Source organism: Amblyraja radiata, chromosome 22 (genome assembly GCF_010909765.2).
Source record: "Amblyraja radiata isolate CabotCenter1 chromosome 22, sAmbRad1.1.pri, whole genome shotgun sequence".
Taxonomy (NCBI): domain Eukaryota; kingdom Metazoa; phylum Chordata; class Chondrichthyes; order Rajiformes; family Rajidae; genus Amblyraja; species Amblyraja radiata.
Genome location: NC_045977.1, coordinates 23,610,902 through 23,634,236, shown reverse-complemented (window position 1 = coordinate 23,634,236; position 23,335 = coordinate 23,610,902). Strand labels below are relative to the sequence as shown.

General features: G+C 45.2%; 1 protein-coding gene across 3 annotated transcripts; it reads left to right on the top strand.

Annotated features, from left to right (window-relative positions):
• On the top strand, nucleotides 1–17,837 carry tedc1 (tubulin epsilon and delta complex 1). 3 transcript variants are annotated; one of them, XM_033040709.1, is made up of 8 exons: nucleotides 1–234; nucleotides 3,867–3,945; nucleotides 10,090–10,292; nucleotides 10,772–10,939; nucleotides 13,391–13,489; nucleotides 14,891–14,977; nucleotides 15,822–16,019; nucleotides 16,629–17,837. In XM_033040709.1, the coding sequence occupies exons 1-8, from the start codon at nucleotides 118–120 to the stop codon at nucleotides 16,983–16,985; spliced, it is 1,308 nt and encodes a 435-aa protein (XP_032896600.1). In that variant the 5' UTR covers nucleotides 1–117; the 3' UTR covers nucleotides 16,986–17,837. The 3 variants fall into 3 exon arrangements, with proteins under 3 accessions (XP_032896600.1, XP_032896602.1, XP_032896601.1); XM_033040711.1 differs by lacking the exon at nucleotides 10,772–10,939 and having other exon boundaries at nucleotides 18–234; XM_033040710.1 differs by lacking the exon at nucleotides 13,391–13,489 and having other exon boundaries at nucleotides 18–234.
• The last annotated feature ends 5,498 nt before the right edge of the window (nucleotides 17,838–23,335 follow it).

Here is a 23,335-nt window from a genome sequence, read left to right as displayed (position 1 = left end):
GCGATGAGGGACAGAACCCCAGGATCACGGCGAGGCGGAAGCTCTTGGGTTCCTTTCTGCCTCTTTTGTTCGTAACCGCCTCCCGAGGCGCCATCGAGCGCTGCCCCGGCGCCGATAATGACGGTGAAGGCGGCGATCGCGGCTGTGTGCAGGGTGCTGGCCGGGGCCGGGGCCGGGGTCGGGGCCCTCAGCCCAGAGGCTTTCCGCCAGGCCAAGTTCGATAGGGATGAGGTGGTGAGTCGCCGCGCGAGCCCGGCCTGACGCGGTGATTGACAGGGGCGCCGGCCAATTAGAGGGGCCGCGTCACCCACAACAGAGAGGGCGAATCAGGAGAAGGGGGCGGGACGGTCCTCCACCAATTACTGCGCGGCTGCCGTTGGTCCGCTCATCGGGGGGGAGGGGAGGGGGAGGTCCTGGCGCGCGGATGCAAACCCCGCCCTCATTCTCAACCGCCAAATCTCACAGATTCCTCACCTTATAGAAACATAGACAATAGGTGCAGGAGTAGAGGCCATTCGGCCCTTCGAGCCTGCACCGCCATTCAATATGATCATGGCTGGTCATCCAACTCAGTATCCCGTACCTGCCTTCTCTCCATACCCCCTGATCCCTTTAGCCACAAGGGCCACATCTAACTCAAGTTAAATATAGCCAATGAACTGGCCTCAACTACCTTCTGTGACAGAGAATTCCACAGATTCAATCCTCATCTCGGTCCCAAAAGATTTCCCCCTTATCCTTAAACTGTGACCGCTTGGGACTTCCCCAACATCAAAGGTATCAAAGGTATTTTATTAGTCACATTCACATACACCGAGGTGTGAAGTGAAATGCTTTTTGCCATTTTGCAGCACACAAAGTAGCAATGTTACAAAATTTTGAGATTTTAAAAATCAAGTCTGTAATTTATCCCATCAGATAAAGCATAAAAATAAGTTTAATTTGACATCTAATTCACTTTCATATCTCAAGTATTTAAAAAGTTATGGCCATTTTCATACTCGGAAATGAGCATCTTGTTCCCTATTGATTTTCTATGGACATAACAAAAAAGTTGTGATCGTGAACAGTCAAAAGCCCATAACTTTCTTAAAAATTAAGAGAACTGAATGAAATTTTCAGTTATCATAGATTGAAGCATTCTGAAACAAATATAAAATAATCTTACTTGGATGACCTGAAATTAAAGCATATAATTAGTTAGTTACCTAATTGTAGCTAATTTCAGACTTCAATTACTAGATCTAAACATCTATCTATTTCTTAATAAATGATTAACATTTTTAAATAGCCTAAATGTCCAAATAATATTCACAAATAATTCACAATAAAACATGATTTTTAAATCTCATTTACATTAATTTATAGGCCAAATGGAAGGAATTCAGTGTTCAATTGCTGTAAATAAATGCCCATTTAAATCAGCTTTCCAGTGGGTCCCTGTGGAACGCGCTGGTTTAGAACGTTCACATTGCGGTAGATTTGTGCCTCAAATGCCCAGAAAAATACTGCGCGATATAATGGGCCCAAATTGAGCTACTCGCAATATTAAATTTTGTATAAAAGGATCTTTAGAAGCCCTTTTGAATGTAAAAATATACAGCATACCTTCTGCTATTTTCTTTATGAGACCCTGCGGTTGATGACGGTCGCGGGTTTAAAGATTGATTTTTAAACTACTATAACTATTATTCAAGGCCTTTAAACCTAATAATAGCTTTTGCGACGGGGTCTTCCAGCGATTTTTCGTTAATAATTAACTAGGCTGAACATTTTCGATTGGAACAGCTTAGAGAAAATCGCGTTTTAAACCCGCCCCCTCTAAACGGCGCCAAAATCGCGCACAGCCTCAGCAGCAGATCTTCAACGACGCTTCAGGTAGGCTTTGCAACATACCTACACAAAGAAAGAATACAAACATAACACCAATGAGAGTCTTAAACACAAAGAACATCCCCCCACAATGGCTCCCACCATGAGGGAAGGCACAAAGTCCCCAACCCCAGTTCACCCATAGTCGGGCCTATTGAGGCCTCCACAGTTGCCTCTACGGAGGCCCGATGTTCCTGGCCGTTCTCGCCGGGTGGTGGTGCTCTGGCGTCGGGAGAGTCCTCACAGCGGCATGGGAACCCTGGAATGGCCGCTTCCGCGCTGGAGGCCGCGGCTTCCGAAGCCGACAAGGCCGCGCCGGTTGGAGCTCCACAACTGGCGATCTCGTCGCGAGATCCCAGGCTCCCGTGTAAAGTTCAGCGCCGCCGCCCGCAGCTGGCCAACCCCTTAAGAATTTTTTAAGTTTCTATAAGATTCCCCCTCAATCTTCTAAATTCTAATGAGTACAAGCCGAGTCACCCCAAAGAGCTCCTCTATAATCTTTGGTCCACCCCATCACTCACTCACAACACCCTCACCCCCCCCCCCCCCCCCCCCCCCCTATATCGTCCACCCCCATCACTTCACATAGCACCAAAGATTATAGAGGAGCATCTTTGCACAGCACCCTCACCCCCACGTCGCCCACCACACCTCTCACCTCACAACACCACCCTCCCTCACCTCACCCCCCCATCTCTCACCTCACCCCCCCACCTCTCACATTTTCCACCCCCACCTCTCACCTCACCCCCGCATAGCCCACCCCCATCTCTCACCTCGCAGCATTTGACTCACCCTCCCTTATCTTACCCACATCCTCACCTCACCCCCCCCACCTCTCTTCCACCACCACCTCTCCTCAACCCCCACCACATGCTCCTCGTCACCCCCACCCCTTACAGCATCCATCACCCCACCCTCATCTCACCCCCATCTCTCACCCCACCCTCACAGAATCCTCACCCTCATCTCATCCTCACCCCCGTCTCTCATTCCCCCCACCTTACCTCACCCCCCATCTCTCACCTCCCACCCCCACCTCACCATCAATTCCTACCCTCCTCTCACCTGCCCAACCCTTACCCTCCCCTATCCCTCCCTCGGGGGATTCACAAAAGGAGAAAACATGGAGTCGAGGAAAATCTGAATTAACAGAAAGTGTTAAAAAAAAAAACAGCCTATCTGGCAGCGTCCCTGGAGAGCGAGAAATTGTTGATGGTTCCAATTTTCATTCAAACTAGTTCAGGTTTTCTTTCTCCACAGATGCCACTGTTTCCAATATGCACAGCTTTTATTTGTGATCTCCCTATATTAGGGCTTTACAAATATTTACTTGTCATTTGCACTGGGATGGGAGAAATTCAATTCTTACTTGCTGCAGCATTACAGGCACATTAAACACAACAACACAAACAAATAAATATATAATAAATTATCAATTACACTAGGTAACCAGGCCATAATAGTGCAAGTCAAAGTACGTGGCGCAATCTTATACAGTACAAGCAATTCGATGCTGAGGAAAGGTGGTGGTTGGGGTTAACAGGGTCATTCAAGTGGTTAATGTGAAAAAGATAGTCAATTAAACTCAATACCGCCCCTACTTCCTATGATGTTTGAGGGTAGAGTATCTGTAACTTGCCAAGTATCCTCAAACATCTGAAGAAGTAGGGGCGGTAATGAGTTTATTTTAGATTGGAAATGTAGCATAGTACAGAGTAGAGCAATATAGAGTACATTGTGGGAAGCTGAGGAGCACGGATGGCGTGGCATCAAGGAACGGTCATGCCCTATTTGTATCTAGACTGTCAAGAGTGTTTAAATGTCATAGGTACTGAAAAATGGAAAAATAAAATTATTTATTGTGTTAGTGAGGTTGCAATTATACTGAATAACACTGACATGCTGCAGCCTGGTGTGTCACTGGGTTGGAGGGACATACAGTACTGGCTGGGGTCATGCTATGTTCTATGTTTAACTCTTGTTTTCTGCAGACGGCTGACTTCTGGAAGTTGCTATATTGTCTCCTGAAACTAGTCAGTGAAAATAAGAACTGTGCAGTCACAGACTTGGGTAAGAATCAATCCATTGTATACTAGTATGTATTACACCCATATTGTTCAGTGGGATCTGAATGCAATATAATAGTTTTCCTATCCTGCTCCTAGTCTTGGAATAAAACTGAAATTATCTTGTGTAAATTACTCCACTGTTTCAGAAAAGAGGGAAGGAAATGAAGGCTGTTCAACATCTTATCAGCAAAGGTTACTTATCCAAAATGGCTTTTATTTGTCAATGTCATTGCTGAATGACACAGCTCAAAAATCTGTTGTTGGTCAACAAATTCTACATTGAGAGATGCATTTTGACTATGGCTTTTGTTTTCCCTGTGACGAGTCCAGCGTAGAGGACATGTCCGTGATGGATTGCCAGTGATGATTGTCTCAGGGTAGACTCCTTCACCAAGAACTTGGAATATTTACTCCAGGACACTTACAGGGACTCTGACTCTGATGCAGGGTTTCAACCTGAACCATTCCCAATTGTTTTCCCTCAAAATATGCTGTTGGACCTGCTGAGTTCCCCCAGCACATTGTTGCTGTAGGTGATGTGGCACTTTTGCATTCTTCCCAATGGCTGTGTGTATAGCACCAGGAGCTCTGGTTTCCTCCCACATCCAAAAGACATGTTGGTAAGTAAATTGGCTACTGTGAAATACCCCTTATTATAGGTATGTGACAAAATAACCAAAGGGGAGTTGATAGGCATGTGGGAGAGGATGTTACAGGGCTGCAGGAGAACATGGAATTGGCTGATGAGTTTGCTTTGCTGGGATTTTGCATGGAGCCAATGGTTTGAATGGTATGCTGTCGTATAGTAATTCAGTAACATTGTAAATGGGAGCATTGAATTACAAAGTATATTAATAGATTAAGCAAATTGGCAAAAACTGTACTGAATGTATTTCAGTGCAGACAAATTGAAGACCTGCCATTTTAGTTCAAAATAAAAGAACAGGATATTTCCTTCATAGTGAAAAAAAACTATCAGTAGATAGACACAAATAGCTGGAGTACCTCAGCGGGACAGGCAGCATCTCTGGAGAGAAGGAATGGGTGATGTTTCCGGTCGAGACCCTTCTTCAGACTGCTAAGAGAAACGAGAGATATAGACGGTGATGTGAAGAGATAAAGAACAATTAATGAAAGATAGGCAAAATAGTTATGATGATAAAGGAAACAGGCCATTGTTAGCTGTTTGTAGGGTGAAAATGAGAAGCTAATGTGACGGGTGGGGGAGGATTAGAGAGAGAGGGAATGCTACAAACAGCTAACAATGGCCTGTTTCCTTTATCATCGTTACTTTTTTACATACCTTTCATTCATTGTTTATCTCTCCACATGACCGTCTATATCTCTCGTTTCCCTTAACCCTAACCAGTCTGAAGAAGGGTCTTGACTCGAAATGTCGCCCATTCCTTCTCTCCAGAGATGCTGCCTGTCCCGCTGAGTTACTCCAGCTTTTTGTGCCTATTCTTCATTGTATCTCAGTACACGTGACAATAATAAATCAATGCTAATACCATTTCACAGCCAGTGAAATATGTTGGAAAGATAGATTGTAATAATATAAGAAAGAAATAGAGGTTTATATAAGACACGTACATTTTGCACTCACATCTCTTGCCTAAGGAAAGCGGATATGTTTATTGTCTTTGAAATTGTTGCTGCTCCCCACAGTTTCCTGTCATCACCTGATCTCAAAATCTCATGGCTAAATCGGTCTGACAATGCCACCTGCTCTCCTACACTTGACCACAGAAACTACAAGAGAACCCGTTGAGTGGAAAATTAGGGAGGAAGGAGTAATGGTAACAGATACCTTCTCTCCAGAGATGCTGCCTGTCCCGCTGAGTTACTCCAGCATTTTGTGTCTATATCTTCGGTTTAAACCAGAATCTGCAGTTTCTTCCTACAGATGTTATCATTCTGATCTTGGGAGTGATATTGTTCACTTTGAATGATCCCATGGTAAACATCTCCAGGTTCTTGGAGCCAACTAGGTGTTAATGCATCACAAGGTGAGAAGAAGGAGAAAGAATATGTCATACACCTCCTCAAGCCTGTTCTGCCTGTTTAGTAAAATCATGGCTGCTCTTTTAACTCATCCACTTTCCAACCTTAATACCCTGCCACCTTGATTCAGTGTCCAAAGGAATGTCACTCTTAGTATCTCATTGACCTGATGCCTGCTGTAGGCTAAAGGACGCATAGTGTTGCAGTAACTCGTCTGGTCAGGGAGCATCTCTGGAGCATGGATAGGTGACATTTCAGGTCGAGACCATTCTTCAGTTAGAAATGCTGCCTGCCCAATGGGTTACTCCAGCACTTTGTGTCCTTGGTGTAAACCAGCATCTGCAGTTCTTTGTTTCTAAATTTTGCTTCTCTAAGCTGCTCAGTGGAAACGGCAAGGTATCTTCTCATTCCATAGCTGTTCCATTAACAGAAGCAGAGGTATGTTGGTTGATCTTAGTCATGGGAGTCGTTGGGACCGATCTAGAGACTGAATGAGACCTTGCCCGCGAGCATTGCCACTTTTCATTTCACTGCACATCTCGTATGTGTATGTGACGAATAAACTTGACTTGACTTGACTTGAAAGGCTGAAATTATAAAGACAAATTTCATAACAATATCTTGGTACAGAGAAATGAGTTGCTCACTAGTGGCTAACGGAATTAATCGAATTCCTGCAGATAATTAGTTTCTTCAGGTAAGAGAATCAGGAATTTAAAAAATAATGTTAAATTGGGAGGGGGACTATTCAGAACTGAAATCGGGAACTGCTCATACTCTGATGATTGGAGATTTTAAGAGAGTAATGGATTTTGTTGCGTGTTGATGCCAAGGAGTATGCAGCAAAGGTCAGCAAACTCCAGGTCATAACTGCTGACACACGGAACCTGCTAAGGGATATAGAATTAATTGAGGGGACAAGAATAATAATAATAATAATATCTTTTATTGTCATTGCACGTCAGTGCAACGGTATTTAGTGTGCAGCTCCACTGATGTACAAGAAAGGTAAATAAATACAATACATAAATAAGCAAGCTGAATTGATTGACGTGACCATCTGAGGGAGACTGTCCAAAGGGGGTGGGTGGGGGGGCACTCATTAGGGCCGGTTCAGAGCCGCTATAGCTCTTGGGATAAAACTGTTCCTGAGTCTGGAGGTTCGGGCGTAGAAGGCCTTGTAACGCCTGCCGGAGGGAAGTAGTTGAAACAGACCGTGGCAGGGGTGTGCTGAGTCCTTATGGATGCTGAGGGCCTTCCTGAGGCACCGCGTGTGGTAGATGCCCTCCAAGGCTGGTAGCTCTGTCCCGATGATCCGCTGCGCTCTGTTGACGACGCGCTGAAGAGCTCTCCTCTCCACCTCCGTGCAGCTGAGATACCACACTGAGATGCCATACGTTAGTATGCTCTCTGTGGTGCAGCGGTAGAACGTTGTCAGCAGCTGTTGGGGCAGACCAGTCTTTTTTAATGTCCTCAGGAAGAACAGTCGTTGCTGTGCCTTCTTGACCAGCGCGACGGTGTTTGTGGACAATGTGAGGTCTTCTGAAATGTGAGTGCCCAGAAACTTAAAGCTGGACACTCGCTCCACACTTTCCCCGTAAATGGAGATTGGGGCGTATTCTCCAGAATGGGACCTCCTGAAGTCAATAATCAGCTCCTTGGTCTTGGAGGTGTTTAGTGCCAAGTTGTTATTGGCGCACCAGTCCGCCAGGTTCTGCACCTCCGCTCTGTAGTTTGATTCATCACCGTTGGTGATCAGCCCAATCACTGTTGTGTCGTCTGCAAACTTCACGATGGTGTTGGTGTCGAATGCAGGGACACAGTCGTGAGTGAAGAGGGAGTAGAGCATGGGGCTTAGTACACAACCCTGTGGTGTGCCGGTGCTCAGGGTGATGGTGGAGGACAGGTGCGGGCCCAGTCTCACTGCCTGCGGTCGCTCCGTGAGAAAGTTCAGGATCCAAGCGCATATCGGTGAGCTGAGGCCTAGCTGGTGGAGTTTGGTGGTGAGCTTGGTGGGGATGACCGTATTGAATGCAGAGCTATAGTCAATGAAGAGCATCCTCACATACGTGCCCTGTCTGTCCAGGTGAGTCAGAACAGTGTGAAGGGCCAGAGAGATGGCATCCTCTGTCGATCTATTTGCCCTGTATGCAAATTGATGGGAGTCCAGTGAGGCAGGGATGCTGGATTTAATATGGGAGAGGACCAGCCTTTCGAAGCACTTCATAGGGATTGGAGTCAGGGCAACCGGCCGGTAGTCGTTGAGGTTGGTGATTTTGGACTTTTTCGGCACCGGCACTATGGTGGCTGTTTTCAGGCACTTGGGGACCGTTGCCAGAGATAGAGATAGATTGAAGATTCTCGTGAATACCTCCGCCAGCTGTCCAGCACAGTCCTTTAATACTCTTCCCTGGACTCCATCCGGGCCTACAGCCTTGCGTGGATTGATCCTACGCAGAGCGCACTGTACCTCCTGAGTGCTCAGTGTTAAGGCCTGTCCCTCCGCTATGGCCGGGGTTAATCCACACCTGGTGGTGTTGCCAGTTTCGAACCGGGCAAAGAAGGTGTTTAGTTCGTTGGCCAGTGTGATATCACCGTGGGGGCAGGCGGCGCTGCTTTTATAGTCAGTGATGTCCCTGACACCCTGCCACATGCTTCTGGTGTCCGCGGTATTGAAGTGGTCTTCTACCCTTTGCCTGTGGATGACTTTGGCCTTTTTTATGCCTCTGTTCAGGTTCGACCTGGCCGCACTGTAAGCAGAGGTGTCCCTGGATTTAAAGGCGTTGTTGCGTGCCCTTAGCAGATCCTGAACCTCCTTGTTCATCCAGGGTTTCCGGTTTGGGAACATCTCTATTTTCTTGTCCACTGTGACAGTCTCCACACAGCAGTTGATGTAGGAGAGCACAGTGGATGTGTACTCCTCCAAGTCTATCTCTGTACCACTGGTAGCCTGTTGTGCAAACAGGTCCCAGTCGGTGCGATCAAAGCAGTCCTGGAGTTGTAGGGTGGCGTCCTCGGGCCATATTTTGACCGTCCTTATTGCAGGTTTGGTCTTGCGGATGAGGGGTCTGTATGCAGGCAGTAGAAACAGTGAGAGGTGATCGGATTGTCCCAGGGATGGGCGGGGGAGAGCTCTGTATGCGTCCTTGATGTTGGTGTACACTTTATCCAACGTGTTTGAGCCCCTGGTAGGGCACTGCACATGCTGGTGGAATTTGCGGAGTGTGGCTCGTAGGTCGACCTGGTTAAAGTCCCCTGCAACAATGAAGGCACCGTCGGGGTGAGCATCCTGCTGCTTACTGATGGCCGAGTGCAGCTGTGCTAGCGCTAGGTTAGCATTAGCCTGTGGTGGGATGTATATGGCCATGATGATAACCACAGTAAACTCCCGATACAGTATGATGCTGGAAAATCTAAGGTTGGCCACAATGGAAGAATGAAAAAGGAAATAATCATCTAAACAGTGGGACAGCAAACATTGCAGTACATTACAGAAACAGTGCAGAGAAGATTCACTGGAGACGTCAAAAGGACTGATGTGTGAATAAGGATGCCAATTGGATTTCAGATGAATAAGAAGTGATCTTATTAAAACACATAAGATTCTGAAGAAGTTTGATGTTTTCCTCTAGAGGGCATGTTTCAGATTAAGGTGGAGATGAGGGGGGAAATTCTACTCTCAGAGGATCCTGAATCTACCCAAGAGAACTGTGGAGATTGAGTCTTTGAAGATATTCAAAGTAATTATTGACCAGCATTGGTATTGGTTTATTATTGTCACGTCCTGAGATACAATGACAAATAGTGTTTATAAACTACAAGGGAGTGAAGGGGTATTGGGAGAGGGGTAAAATGGTGTCAAGACCAACAGTAGATCAGCTGTCATATTGAATGGAGTGGAGACGTGGGCTGATTAGCCTTTTCCTGATTCATGTTACAATAGGAGAGATTTGAAGGGCAAAATAGCTCCCTGCTGTTCTTTTGTTAGTTGTTAAATTTTAAAGCCTCTCATTGTGGACGCAGAGCAGATATGTGTCTCAGGCATGACTAATGGAGATGATGCTGTTAATTAACGTGATGAAGAACCAATATTTCAAGCTGTATCTGACAGGTTGTCTCTCTCTCCCCAAACCCGACTCAGGTCACCAGATTGAATATGTGAAGGCTGCAGTTTGTTACTATGGTTATGGGTTCTTGGACTTCTACCAGCTCCCTGCTGATGGCAGTCGGGGCAGCCGAGATCTCCTCCTGGTCTTCTCTTGGCTACTCCAGAAAATCCACCTGTTTGAGAAGCTGCTGGAACGGCAACGGCTACGTGTGGAGGATCAGGTATCACTCTGCATGGTAAGAATACTCCAGCACTCGACCCAAAACGTCGCCCATTCCTTCTCTCCAGACATGCTGCTGTCCCGCTGAGTTACTCCAGCATTTTGTGTCTACCTTAGAGCTTTATTTATCCCAGGAGGGAAATTGATCAATTGATGGAGGGGAGTCTGGTTTGTGTCATGGAGGGAAATTAAAGACACCCACTACTCCTGAATAAAAATGTTTCCTCAACTCTCCTCTTATTGTCCTATCAGTTAACAGCCATCTTGAGTATTTCATCCCTGCTAAGGAACATTGGAGCATCAATTCACCCATTAGGTCTCATAATTTGATACAATGTCCCTTCATTCTCCTAATGAGCCTATCCTGCGTCAGGCACCTAAATGATTTTCAAGGCATCTTGCTCCTTAAAATCGGCATTGCTGTAACACCTTCAATTAGCACTGTGCAATGGTTGTCAGTGAGTGAGTGTCTGCGATGATGTCTCTTGCTTTCAGTGCAGGCAGGCTGCTGCGGTAAGGCCCACAGAGAAATCGGACAGTCCAGCAGGCGAGCACGCAGTGGGGATGGATGTGCGATACCTGCAGTGGTTACAGGGAAAGCTGCGATTCCGCTGGAAGAGTCTTCACAGTGCCCAGCAGGAGCGGTGTGCCACCCTCCACAAGGTACCAATCACCAGCCCTGACATTGGTTGTGTGGCAGCATCAATTTCAGAACTGCACAAACTCGCCACACAGTGACATACTTCAACAATAATCTCCAGTGATTATGGCTTAAGGTAAAACATTCCACTGGTCACTTTTGCACTTACAAATCTGATGCATTTTGCACATTAGATGTGGATGAAGTTATATTGTTCAGAATCACACTTTATTCACCAAGTATGTTTTGCAACATACGAGGAATTTCATTGAGCAGATCAGTCATACAATTAAAAGCAACAGATTATGGCTTAAGGTAAAACATTCCACTGGTCATTTTTGCACTTACAAATCTGATGCATTTTGCACATTAGATGTGGATGAAGTTATATTGTTCAGAATCACACTTTATTCACCAAGTATGTTTTGCAACATACGAGGAATTTCATTGACCAGGTCAGTCATACAATTAAAAGCAACAGATCACTCAAAAAGACATTTTACCTTGAACATCCACCACAGTGACTCCTACACATTCCTCACTGTGATGGAAGGCGAAATAAAGTTCAAGTCCTTCCTTTTGTTCTTCCTCGATCGGGGGTCTCGAGCCCTCCGTTGCCGGGCGATCTTGACTCCCGTAGCCGGCGGCGTTCGGACCCTCCGCGTCGAGGCGATCCGCTCCTGCATCGGGGGGATGTCAGCTCCCCGTGCTGGACGATCGGACCTTGCATCGGGGCTGGTCGAACCTTCCAAGACGTTGGAGCTCCCGACTCGGCCTCACGCGAGACTGCGAGCCCTTGGTGTTGATTCCGCGGTGAGAGCGATCCCAGGCAAGGGATCAGCTCCAATGTTAAGTCCGCGCCCCGCGGTGGGGTTCACGACAGTCCGAGGAGACTTCCAGCTCCATCGATGGTAGGCCGCAGAGCCCGGTGAATGTGATTTGAAAATTAATCACATCTCCGGGAAGGTAAGAACTTGAAAAAAAGTTTCCCCCGATCCCTTCCCCCCCTCCCCCCCACATAAACATACCGAAGAACATTAAAACAAACTTTTAACGCAGTAAAAAATAACAAAAGAAAGAAAAAACTAACAGACTGCTAGCAGGGTGGCCATCTCCCTGGCGCCCCTGGTGGTCAATCTGCCATTGGGCGCTCCAGGAATAAGTCAATCTTCATAGCTCTCTGCCAGACAGGGACCCCATTAAACCTTATGATTCTTCCATCCTTCGTCTTCATCTATTGGTATTAGTTCATTATTGTCACGCCTGAGGTCGAGCGAAAAGCTGTGTCTGTGTGCTATTCGTTCCAATCATACTATGAATGAGTACAATCATACACACCATACACAAGTACAACAGGTAGTGAAAAGGGAAAAACACCAGAGTACAGAATATATTGTTACGCCGTTATAACGTTACACAGCTAGAGAAAGTGCAGATTAAAGTAAAAGTGCAAGGTCTGCAAAGAGCTAGGTTGGGAGATTGGACTACACCCGACCTTATGAGAGGACTGACTCTTCAGAACATAGAAGAGTAGAACACAGAACAGGCCTTTCGGCCCGCAGTGTCTATACCAAACATAATACCTAGCTAAATTAATCTAATCTGCCTGCACATGATCCATATCCTTCCATGCCCTACATATCCATGTAGCTATCTAAAAACCTCTTAAATGTCACATCGTATCTGCCTCCACCAACACCCCAAGCAGCGCGTTCCAGGCATTCACCATCTTTGTGTTCAAAAACTTGCCCAGCACATCTCCTTTAAACTTTGCACCTTTCACCTTAAAGCTATGCCCTTTGATATTTCGAACCTATCTATGGTTACCAGCGGGAAGAAGCTCTGAATCTAGCGGTATGTGCTTTCAAGCTTTTGTGCCTTCTGCCCAACATTAGAGGGGAGTAGAGGGAATGACTGCGTGAAAATGGTCCTGTCATCTGCTTTCCCGAGGGAGCATGAAGTGTAGTTGGAGTTGATGGAGGGGAGTCTCGTTTGTGTGATGGATTGTGCTTCATCCACAACTCTCTTCAATTTCTTGCGGTCTTGGGCAGAATTGCCAAAGCAAGCTGTGATGCTTTCTACGGTTCAATCTACTACATCGGTACAATGTCCCCAACCCTACCCATCACAACCATCTCTCTTCACATCATCTCCAAAACCCTCTCAATCTCTCCCCTTGCACCAGTCACAGGCAATTTGACCATTCAGGTCAATACCATTTTTGTTTCTCTCCATCTGAGATCATCTGGACTAAATCCCAGCTTAATCTCATGTGCTTTTAATATTCTACTTCAGAGGTTACAGGAAGAAATCAAGATAATTAACTTGTGTAAAGTTATTATCCCTGAAATAGGCTTTAACTCAGCAGAGGAAGGAAGAAGTAAAAAGCCCCCTGAATGCATCAATTTTTTGGGGGTTACATCACAAAACAAGGAAAGAGGTGTCTGGCTCTGATCTCTGATGTTGCCTTTCAGATACACTTGTACACCAGAGGATGCCGCAGTGGGCAAAGCTACAGTCATTTGTTTGCAACAGAAACACGGTTAATCCGAGATCCTGAGCGATGCAGCGAGGTGAGCTGGCTGAGCAGACCATGGCAGCACCTACTCTGGTCCTGTGCATTCTTCTGCTTCCTCTCTACAAAGCTATTCTCTGTCAATGTTAAGTGCCCACTTCATACTGTGAGCCACTAATCTCCTATTGTGGGTGCTGACACACAGAACTTGGTGTTGGTCTTCTGCTGCCTGCAAATGCACATCTGGATAGAAGTTTATAAAATTATGAGAGGCATAGATAGAATTGAATTGAATTGAATACATTTTATTAGCCAAGTATGTATACATACAAGAAATTTGTCTTGGTGCTTTGTTCGCGTAACAACACGATATACAGTAGACAATTAAAAATAAAACATTATAATTTAAACATGTGAAGAATTAAATAAAATAGAAACATAGAAAATAGGTGCAGGAGTAGGCCATTTGGCCCTTCGAGCCTGCACCGCCATTCAATATGATCATGGCTGATCATTGCTGAAATAACAGAGTAGACAGTAAGAATCTTTTTCCCAAGGTGGAAATGTCAAAGACAAGCATTAAGGTGAAGGGGTAAAGTCTGAAGGATGATATGTGGGATGATGTATTACATGAGTGTGATGGGTGCCTGGAACTCGCCGCCAGAGGTGGTGGTGGAGGCAGACAAAATAGTGGCATTTAAGAGGCTTTTAGATAGGCACAGGGAATGGAGGGATATGGATCACGTGCAGGCAGAGATTAGTTTACCTTGGCATCATGTTCAGCACGGACATTGTGGGCTGATGAGCCTGTTACTGTGCCGTATTGCTCTCTGTGCTAAATTCTGTTCGCCTTTTGTATCACTCCTTGTGTCAGGAATTGGACATGCCCATTCCTGAGCTGAGCCGACTCTTGTGGCAGTGCAGTGGCACTGAATGGCAGCTCATGAGGATGATGTCACACACTGCTGTAGAGTCACTCGTGCCATCCTTCGTGTATCGGTGTGAGAGTCACAGAAGCTGCTGATCTTGTTCTTGCTGAGTGTATGTATGAGGGTATTTTAGCATGGACTGCTAATTTGTGATCAAGCAGTGAGAATCTTGGACAGTTTCCGTTTTCTAGCCCAGGATCTATCTGAAGCCAGCTCCCATGGTCCTGCAATCAGTGAACCACAGAGACTTGCTGCTGTCTGAAAAACTGAGTGATGTTAATGGAACAATTTAACGCAGCATGTAAAGATCTACAGAAAAGGGATTTATAGCAGTGGGCTAACAATTTCTCCTTATTTTTCCGATCTCTCAACGGTGAACTTTGTACCAGTAATGTTATGATTTTGTAATTACTCTCGGGTGGAGATTCGATGCTGGCATTTAAGCTGCTCCCCCTACTGCTATCCATTACTTTAGGACATCAGCAACGATCTCTTACTGTTCCTGTGCTAACACCCCTTCACTGCTGTAGTTTGTGCAGCTCCTGGAGCGTGAGAACATGTGGCTGGAGGCGTACCTGGAGTGGAGGCAGCTGGAGCCACTATTTTGGCAGTGGATGGTGAGAGAGTGATATCATCTGAACTCTATCTATATGGTGTGGTAGGACACGACCGTCCGTGCTGTGTCTGCACGGCTTGGTAGAATAGTACATCCCCAGCTCCTGCTTTGTGACTGTGCTGACACACGTGTGAAGCTCCTCTTGAGGTTAAAATGAGCATTCACTCTACAGGGGCTGATTTCACCAATGCTAAGGAATCTGATTTCCTGATGACTCCCAGTAAATGACGCTTTTCACCAGAAGCGGTATCCCTGACTCAAACCTGAACACTTGGTGATTGAGTTATACTTTACAGCATGGAATCAGGCCCTTTGGCACAATGCCCATGCCACCCGGGTCAGCATTCCTGTTCACATATCTGTCCACATGTTGTGAGATTCTACAAAGACGTCTATGCGGCTCCATGAAGAACGGATTCCTTTTCACCCGGTCGGGAGATATAGAGCAGCCACGTTCCTGCGCTGGTGCAGTGCTGCTCCACACTGTCCCCATGTACAACATTTAGATGGAGGCTAACATATATGGAAGTAGGGGGCAGGAGGTGGGAGGTGGAATACTTTAACTCTTGCAGCATAAACAACATTCCCGATTATGAGCAATCATTGCCCCATTTCAGAAATTCCCACTTTATCTCCTTCTGCAGTGTGAGACAAAGCAAGGGAGAGCTCTATAGGCCAACTGTCCCCACAGTTATGGTGCATGAATACAACTGAGTGCTATTATTTCAAAGGATGGTATACGTTGGCTGTGGGATTCTCAGCCTCTTTAGTTTAATTGTGAGTGTGCAAAAGAACGCACGATACTAGTGACACAAGATACATTTAATAAAAATCTTCCTTGGCAGGAAAGTGTGCTGGCAGCTAAGCTACAAGACACGCAGAACCCACGGGATGAGAACAGTATAGCAGCCACTGCACACTCACCAGCCCTGTCTGGTGACCACGTTGACCGTGTTACCTTCAAAGAAATGGATCATCTCTCTAGTGAGATCCTGAAGTTGCAGATGAAGCTGCAAGATGGGCAAAAGACCAAGATCAAAACGGTAAACCTTCGACTTTGTTGTGCGTCAGTTAAAACAAATGATGTTTTGGAGAATTACCTCCACTCAGGTGCATTTTCCTAGCACCTTGATAACTCAGAGCAGTTGGAATATCAGGCAGCTGAATATTTGCACCTTCCCAGCATAAGGAATACGTGTTTGTGCAAGACCAACATGTATTACTCTTTCCTCATTATCCTGGAAATGGCCAGGTAATGAATAAACACCAAATACATCTGTGCTGTCTTGAGCTGAAACATTGGAGGTTTAAGCCTCACCCTGCACAATCTAGGCTGCCACTTGCATACAGGGTGGAAGGAATGCTACTGTCAGAGAGGAGAACTGTGAGAGTGCTTTACTATCAGAATAACAGTATTGGGAGAGGGCTGTATGGCCAGAGGGGAGGACTATGAATGTGACACTAGTGGAGGGGCAGCACTGTTGTAGGAAAGGAGTGGGATTGCTGCATTGTCACAGGAGAGGGCTGTACTGTGGGAGGGGTGCACTGGATGAATGCTGTACCATCAAACGTACTGTCTTGCACGTAACATGACTTTTCAAGATACCGTTAGCATTGCAAACCTGACCTGTAGCTGCCTGTCTTTATTGTAGACTGAAGACAAGGAGCGAGAAGTCCGATCTCACACAGGGTGGGATGAATTTGTTTGTCCAACACAGTGTGACGTGGAAAAGAAGCTGGGAGTGTTGCATGCCAGAATTAGCCACCGATGGAGACAACATGGCCATGCCAGGTTGGCACTCAGAGACAATTCTTCTGCCAAGAGTACAAAGTTTTCTCCGGCAAAACCAGACATTGGGTGTCTCACGGCACTGGAGGTGACCACACAGCTGAGAACTGAGGAGGCTGCTTTAAAGCGGGAGCTACAAGAAATGCAGCAACTCTGCAAAGAATCTCTTGGCGAGGTTGTGGAAAAGCTGGATGGTGTGATCTGCATGCCTCCACTGTAGCTAGGAAGCCCTGGTGATTTACAGGCCGATAACTGGAGAGAGGTGACTGAAAATAAAAGTCTAAGCTCAGCAGGCCCAGTCCTGTACTCACCCAAAGGGAGTATGCAGTGAGAGTCAAGATTGGTGTGCTGAGATGCACCAGCCACTGAGCTTGGCTCTGTCATTGAAAAGTAACGGAGAGGATGGAGCAGTAAGGCATGCAAGATGAGCTCCAGCAAGGTCCCTTCCACGCAGCTGCCTTCCATTTGACTCCCATCCATGTGGCCCCCAGTGGCTAATGGTGCAGTGGCATTGCAGCCCCAGGGCAGATTGTTAGTCTCTTTCAGTTCCTGGTACATAGATGAGGGGGGAGACTGTGGCCTCACAGGACAAATTTCACCGAAGATCAAACACTTCAGAATCGCTCAGTCCTGGTATGATTTTAACTCTTGTTCACACTAGTCCATAGTTGATGAAAAATGTTGGTATGTTTCTACACTGACTGGGTGAAAGGTTCTCACTGGACTGTCCTCCTCTTTGTACCTAGGAACTGAAGCAGCCCATTGCCTGTTCTGGCATTCATTTGCTTCAGAGGTTAACTGTCTGCCAACTCCATTTAGCTGCCTTGATTCCTTAACCATCTTTCATGCCCTAAAATGAAAGTCAATTGTCCCTGAAAGTTGTTTTGAAAACCAGTCTCTGTGGCTTGTTAGTGGAGTAAACTCCACATTTCCATGCACTTTGTGCAGCACTTAGGGTTTTTATTTTACCTTTTCTGGACATACTGAGTAATTATGTAATAAATCTTTACCAGCTATCAGGTAATACTTGTTCATTGTGATCTTAATGAATAAAGAATGTATGATTCATATATGTGAGATGTACTTGGAAACATTCATGCACTATGAAAAGAGGTTATTCTTGATTAGTACGGGTGTCAGGCATTATGGGGAGAAGGCAGGAGAATGGGGTTGAGATGGAACGATAGATCAGCTATGCTTGAATGGTGGTATAGACTTGATGGGCCGAATACCTAATTATGCTCCTATAACTTATGAACTTATGAAGTCTTAATCCAAATTTACATTTGTCTCAAGTCAGCAAGACAGGATGTGTGTGAATCGTAGTCTACTGGGGTATAGAAACATAGAAATTAGGTGCAGGAGTAGGCCATTCGGCCCTTCGAGCCTGCACCGCCATTCAATATGATCATGGCTGATCATGCAACTCAGTATCCCGTACCTGCCTTCTCTCCATACCCTCTGATCCCCTTAGCCACAAGGGCCACATCTAACTCCCTCTTAAATATAGCCAATGAACTGGCCTCGACTACCCTCTGTGGCAGAGAGTTCCAGAGATTCACCACTCTCTGTGTGAAAAAAGTTCTTCTCATCTCGGTTTTAAAGGATTTCCCCCTTATCCTTAAGCTGTGACCCCTTGTCCTGGACTTCCCCAACATCGGGAGCAATCTTCCTGCATCTAGCCTGTCCAACCCCTTAAGAATTTTATAAGTTTCTATAAGATCCCCTCTCAATCTCCTAAATTCTAGAGAGTATAAACCAAGTCTATCCAGTCTTTCTTCATAAGACAGTCCTGACATCCCAGGAATCAGTCTGGTGAACCTTCTCTGCACTCCCTCTATGGCAATAATGTCCTTCCTCAGATTTGGAGACCAAAACTGTACGCAATACCCCAGGTGTGGTCTCACCAAGACCCTGTACAACTGCAGTAAAACCTCCCTGCTCCTATACTCAAATCCTTTTGCTATGAAAGCTAACATACCATTCGCTTTCTTCACTGCCTGCTGCACCTGCATGCCTACTTTCAATGACTGGTGTACCATGACACCCAGGTCTCGCTGCATCTCCCCTTTTCCTAGTCGGCCACCATTTAGATAATAGTCTGCTTTCCTGTTTTTGCCACCAAAATGGATAACCTCACATTTATCCACATTATACTGCATCAGACAAACATTTGCCCACTCACCCAGCCTATCCAAGTCACCTTGCAGTCTCCTAGCATCCTCCTCACAGCTAACCCTGCCCCCCAGCTTAGTGTCATCCGCAAACTTGGAGATATTGCCTTCAATTCCCTCATCCAGATCATTAATATATATTGTAAATAGCTGGGGTCCCAGCACTGCGGTACCCCACTAGTCACTGCCTGCCATTGTGAAAAGGACCCGTTTACTCCTACTCTTTGCTTCCTGTTTGCCAGCCAGTTCTCTATCCACATCAATACTGAACCCCCAATGCCGTGTGCTTTAAGTTTGTATACTAATCTCTTATGTGGGACCTTGTCGAAAGCCTTCTGGAAGTCCAGATACACCACATCCACTGGTTCTCCCCTATCCACGCTACTAGTTACATCCTCGAAGAATTCTATAAGATTCGTCAGACATGATTTACCTTTTGTAAATCCATGCTGACTTTGTCCAATGATTTCACCACTTTCCAAATGTGCTGCTATCCCATCTTTAATAACTGACTCTAGCAGTTTCCCCACTACCGATGTTAGACTAACTGGTCTGTAATTCCCCGTTTTCTCTCCCTCCCTTCTTAAAAAGTGGGGTTACGTTTGCTACCCGCCAATCCTCAGGAACTACTCCAGAATCTAAAGAGTTTTGAAAGATTATTACTAATGCATCCACTATTTCTGGAGCTACTTCCTTAAGTACTCTGGGATGCAGCCTATCTGGCCCTGGGGATTTATCGGCCTTTAATCCATTCAATTTACCCAACACCACATCCCGGCTAACCTAGATTTCACTCAATTCCTCCAACTCCTTTGACCCACGGTCCCCTGCTATTTCCGGCAGATTATTTATGTCTTCCTTAGTGAAGACGGAACCAAAGTAGTTATTCAATTGGTCCGCCATATCCTTGTTCCCCATGATCAACTCACCTGTTTCTGACTGCAAGGGACCTACATTTGTTTTAACTAATCTCTTTCTTTTCACATATCTATAAAAACTTTTGCAGTCAGTTTTTATGTTCCCTGCCAGTTTTCTTTCATAATCTATTTTTCCTTTCCTAATTAAGCCCTTTGTCCTCCTCTGCTGGTCTCTGAATTTCTCCCAGTCCTCCGGTATGCTGCTTTTTCTGGCTAATTTGTATGCATCATCCTTCGCTTTGATACTATCCCTGATTTCCCTTGTTATCCACGGATGTACTACCTTCCCTGATTTATTCTTTTGCCAAACTGGGATGAACAATTTTTGTAGTTCATCCATGCAGTCTTTAAATGTCTTCCATTGCATATCCACCGTCAACCCTTTTAGAATTAATTGCCAGTCAATCTTGGCCAATTCACGTCTCATACCCTCAAAGTTACCTTTCTTTAAGTTCAGAACCATTGTTTCTGAATTAACAATGTCACTCTCCATCCTAATGAAGAACTCAACCATATTATGGTCACTCTTGCCCAAGGGGGCACATACAACAAGACTGCTAACTAACCCTTCCTCATTACTCAATACCCAGTCTAAAATAGCCTGCTCTCTCGTTGGTTCCTCTACATGTTGATTTAGATAACTATCCCGCATACATTCCAAGAAATCCTCTTCCTCAGCACCCCTGCCAATTTGATTCACCCAATCTATACGTAGATTGAAGTCACCCATTATAACGGTTTTGCCTTTGTCGCGATTGTGAATCAGGCAGAGATGAAGATGAATCTAATAAGTAATTTCGATAAAGGTGCTGGATGCAAAGTATCCCAGTTTTCTGAACACGGACCGATAGGCAGTGTCAAGGAAACAAAGCCTGCCAAAGGATCTAAACGTGGCAGATGCAATACAACTTGGGGAAATTAGAATGCTGGAATATTGTTTAAATGGTGTGAATAATAAAACTAATGTTCAGAAAGATCTGGAGTCCTTGTACAAGAAACACAAAGTTAGCATTCAAGTACAAGGCAAATAACATGATGGGTTTTATTACAAGGTGGTGAAGTACGAAATACAAAGTTTTGCAACAGCCATGCAGGACTGTGAGATTGTACATGAATTTTATGTGCAGTTTTGATTTTATATACAGTATAAAATACTTGCCTCGGTGGCACGACATAGAAAGTGCTCTGTGTTACATCCAGGAATTCTGATGGTAGCTTATGAAGAAAGGGATAGCCTGTGTGACCTATACATTCAGAAAGCCAATCTTATTGAATGAGGCAAGCAAAGTTTCTTCTACAAAAGAGCTGTGAAACTTTGGAATTCACCATTCTTCTCTGGTGAACTGTGGAGGTTGAATTAATATATATTCAGGGCAGAGATAGATTTTTTGAAATTACCAAAGATCAAGACTAGAGACTAAGCAGAAAACAAAACTCTGGACTCTCAGAATGAACCAGCGATGAGATCATATGTGATCCAACTGAACTGAATGACGGAGCAGGTTTGAGAGATTATTCAGCTGACCACGGCTCCTATTTCTCTGGCATTACATTATCCTTATCAGCCTTGGCTCCATGTGGTGCAATGATGCAGTACCTTTACACAAAAAGATCACTGAATCACAGTGGTATTAAAAATAATAATTCATTATAGTGGCTGGTTTATAGGAACAAATCTAGTTATTTAGAGAAACGTAATGCAATCAAATCGTTCGACAAATTTCCTGGCAATCTTTCAAGATGTAAGAGGCAGACTCAATAGGGAGGAACCTGTAAGATGGAATTTAGGTTTTTAGTTTTAGAGATATAGCATGGAAACAGGCCCTTTGCCCTACTGAATCCGCACCGACCAGCAATCCCCGCACACTAACACCATCCTACCCACACAAGGACAATTTACAATTATACAAAGCCAATTAACCTACAAACTTATACGTTTTTTGGAGTGTGGGAGGAAACCGGAGATTCTGGAGGAAACCCACACAGATCACGAGGAGAATGTACAAACTCTACAGACAAGCACTTGGCAAGTCAGGATTGAACCTGGGTCTCTGGCGCTATTAGGCAGCAAATCTACCTCTGCTCCACCGTGCCATACAATATATTTAGATTTCCAGAAGGAATTTGATGTGTTGACTTTCATACAGAGTCAGAATAAATATTTTTTTTTTTTAGGGGGGGGGATGATTTAATGGAAACCTGAGGAGCAACGTTTTTACACAAAGGATAGTAAGTATATAGAACAAGCTGCCAGAGGAGGTAGTTGAGGTAGGTATTATCACAACATTTAGACAGGTGCATGGATAGGATAGGTTTAGGGGAATATGGGCCAAATGCAGGCAGGTGGGACTGGTTATATATGGGACATGTTGGTCGGCATGGGCAAGTTGAGCCAAAGGTCCTGCTTCCACACTGTGATTCTGACTTTTCAGGCGGGAAGGATGCAACCAGTGGAGTTTCCTGAGGATCAGTTGTGGCCCTTAATTATTTACTATTTATATTAATGATCGCCCACTCTTCTTATCTGCAGGTGTCCCCAACCTAAAATGGTGTTTGTCCATTTCCCTTCACTGATGCTGCCTGAACCGTTGAATGTGGCTGTTTTGCTCAATATTCCAATATTCCAACAATCCCATGTGTCTCCATCTTTCTGCTATTTTCAAAGTTGCTGTTTAAATACTAGGAATTTTGTATAAATGTAGGTTAGCTTGACAATTTCAGCTCATTAACTCCCAATGACAGAGTCCTACTATGCCATTGGGAGTGTTTATGATTGTTTAATTAATGCAGAATGTAAAGGAGGGGGTGGGGTGCACAGCTCTTTTATTACACTGTCAGGATTTCTGAGTCAAATAAAAGTGGGGCTTTCTGATACAAAAAAAAAAAACACAATTCCTGGAACATAAAACCAACTTCTTTCCATCTACCGCAAAGAAGAGGTAAAAGACGGAAACGAGGAAGGTATGGAGGGGGGGGTGCTGTAATTACTGTAACTTGCACAGAAGATGAACAGAAATTCGTTGGTGTTTGGCGCTCAAAGATCATAGAGCGGAGCAAAGATCCCCGCTATAAGATCTTTGGAGCGGAGCGCTGGGGATCCGTGTGTTTCTCGCCTGTCCTTTCCTCTCTTTCATGGCCCAGAGCTGGTAGTTCCGTGGCATAACAATAAACTGTTTGTGCCTAGGTCAATGGCGAGTGGCGGAAGACTGGAAAGCGCACAATCTCCAGCCTGGGGGACGGATATGTGTGTAAAAAAAGCAAAGATCTTATAGCGGAGATCCCGCTATAAGATCTTTGTAAAAAAGTGTGTAGGAGTCTGAAGAAGGGTCTCGACCCGAAACGTCACCCATTCCTTCTCTCCAGAGATGCTGCCCAAAGATACTAGAGGAGCTCCGCTCTATAATCTTTGATGCTGCAAGTCCCACTGAGTTACTCCAGTTTTTTGCAAAGGTCGTAGAGCAGGGCGCTCTGCCATAAGA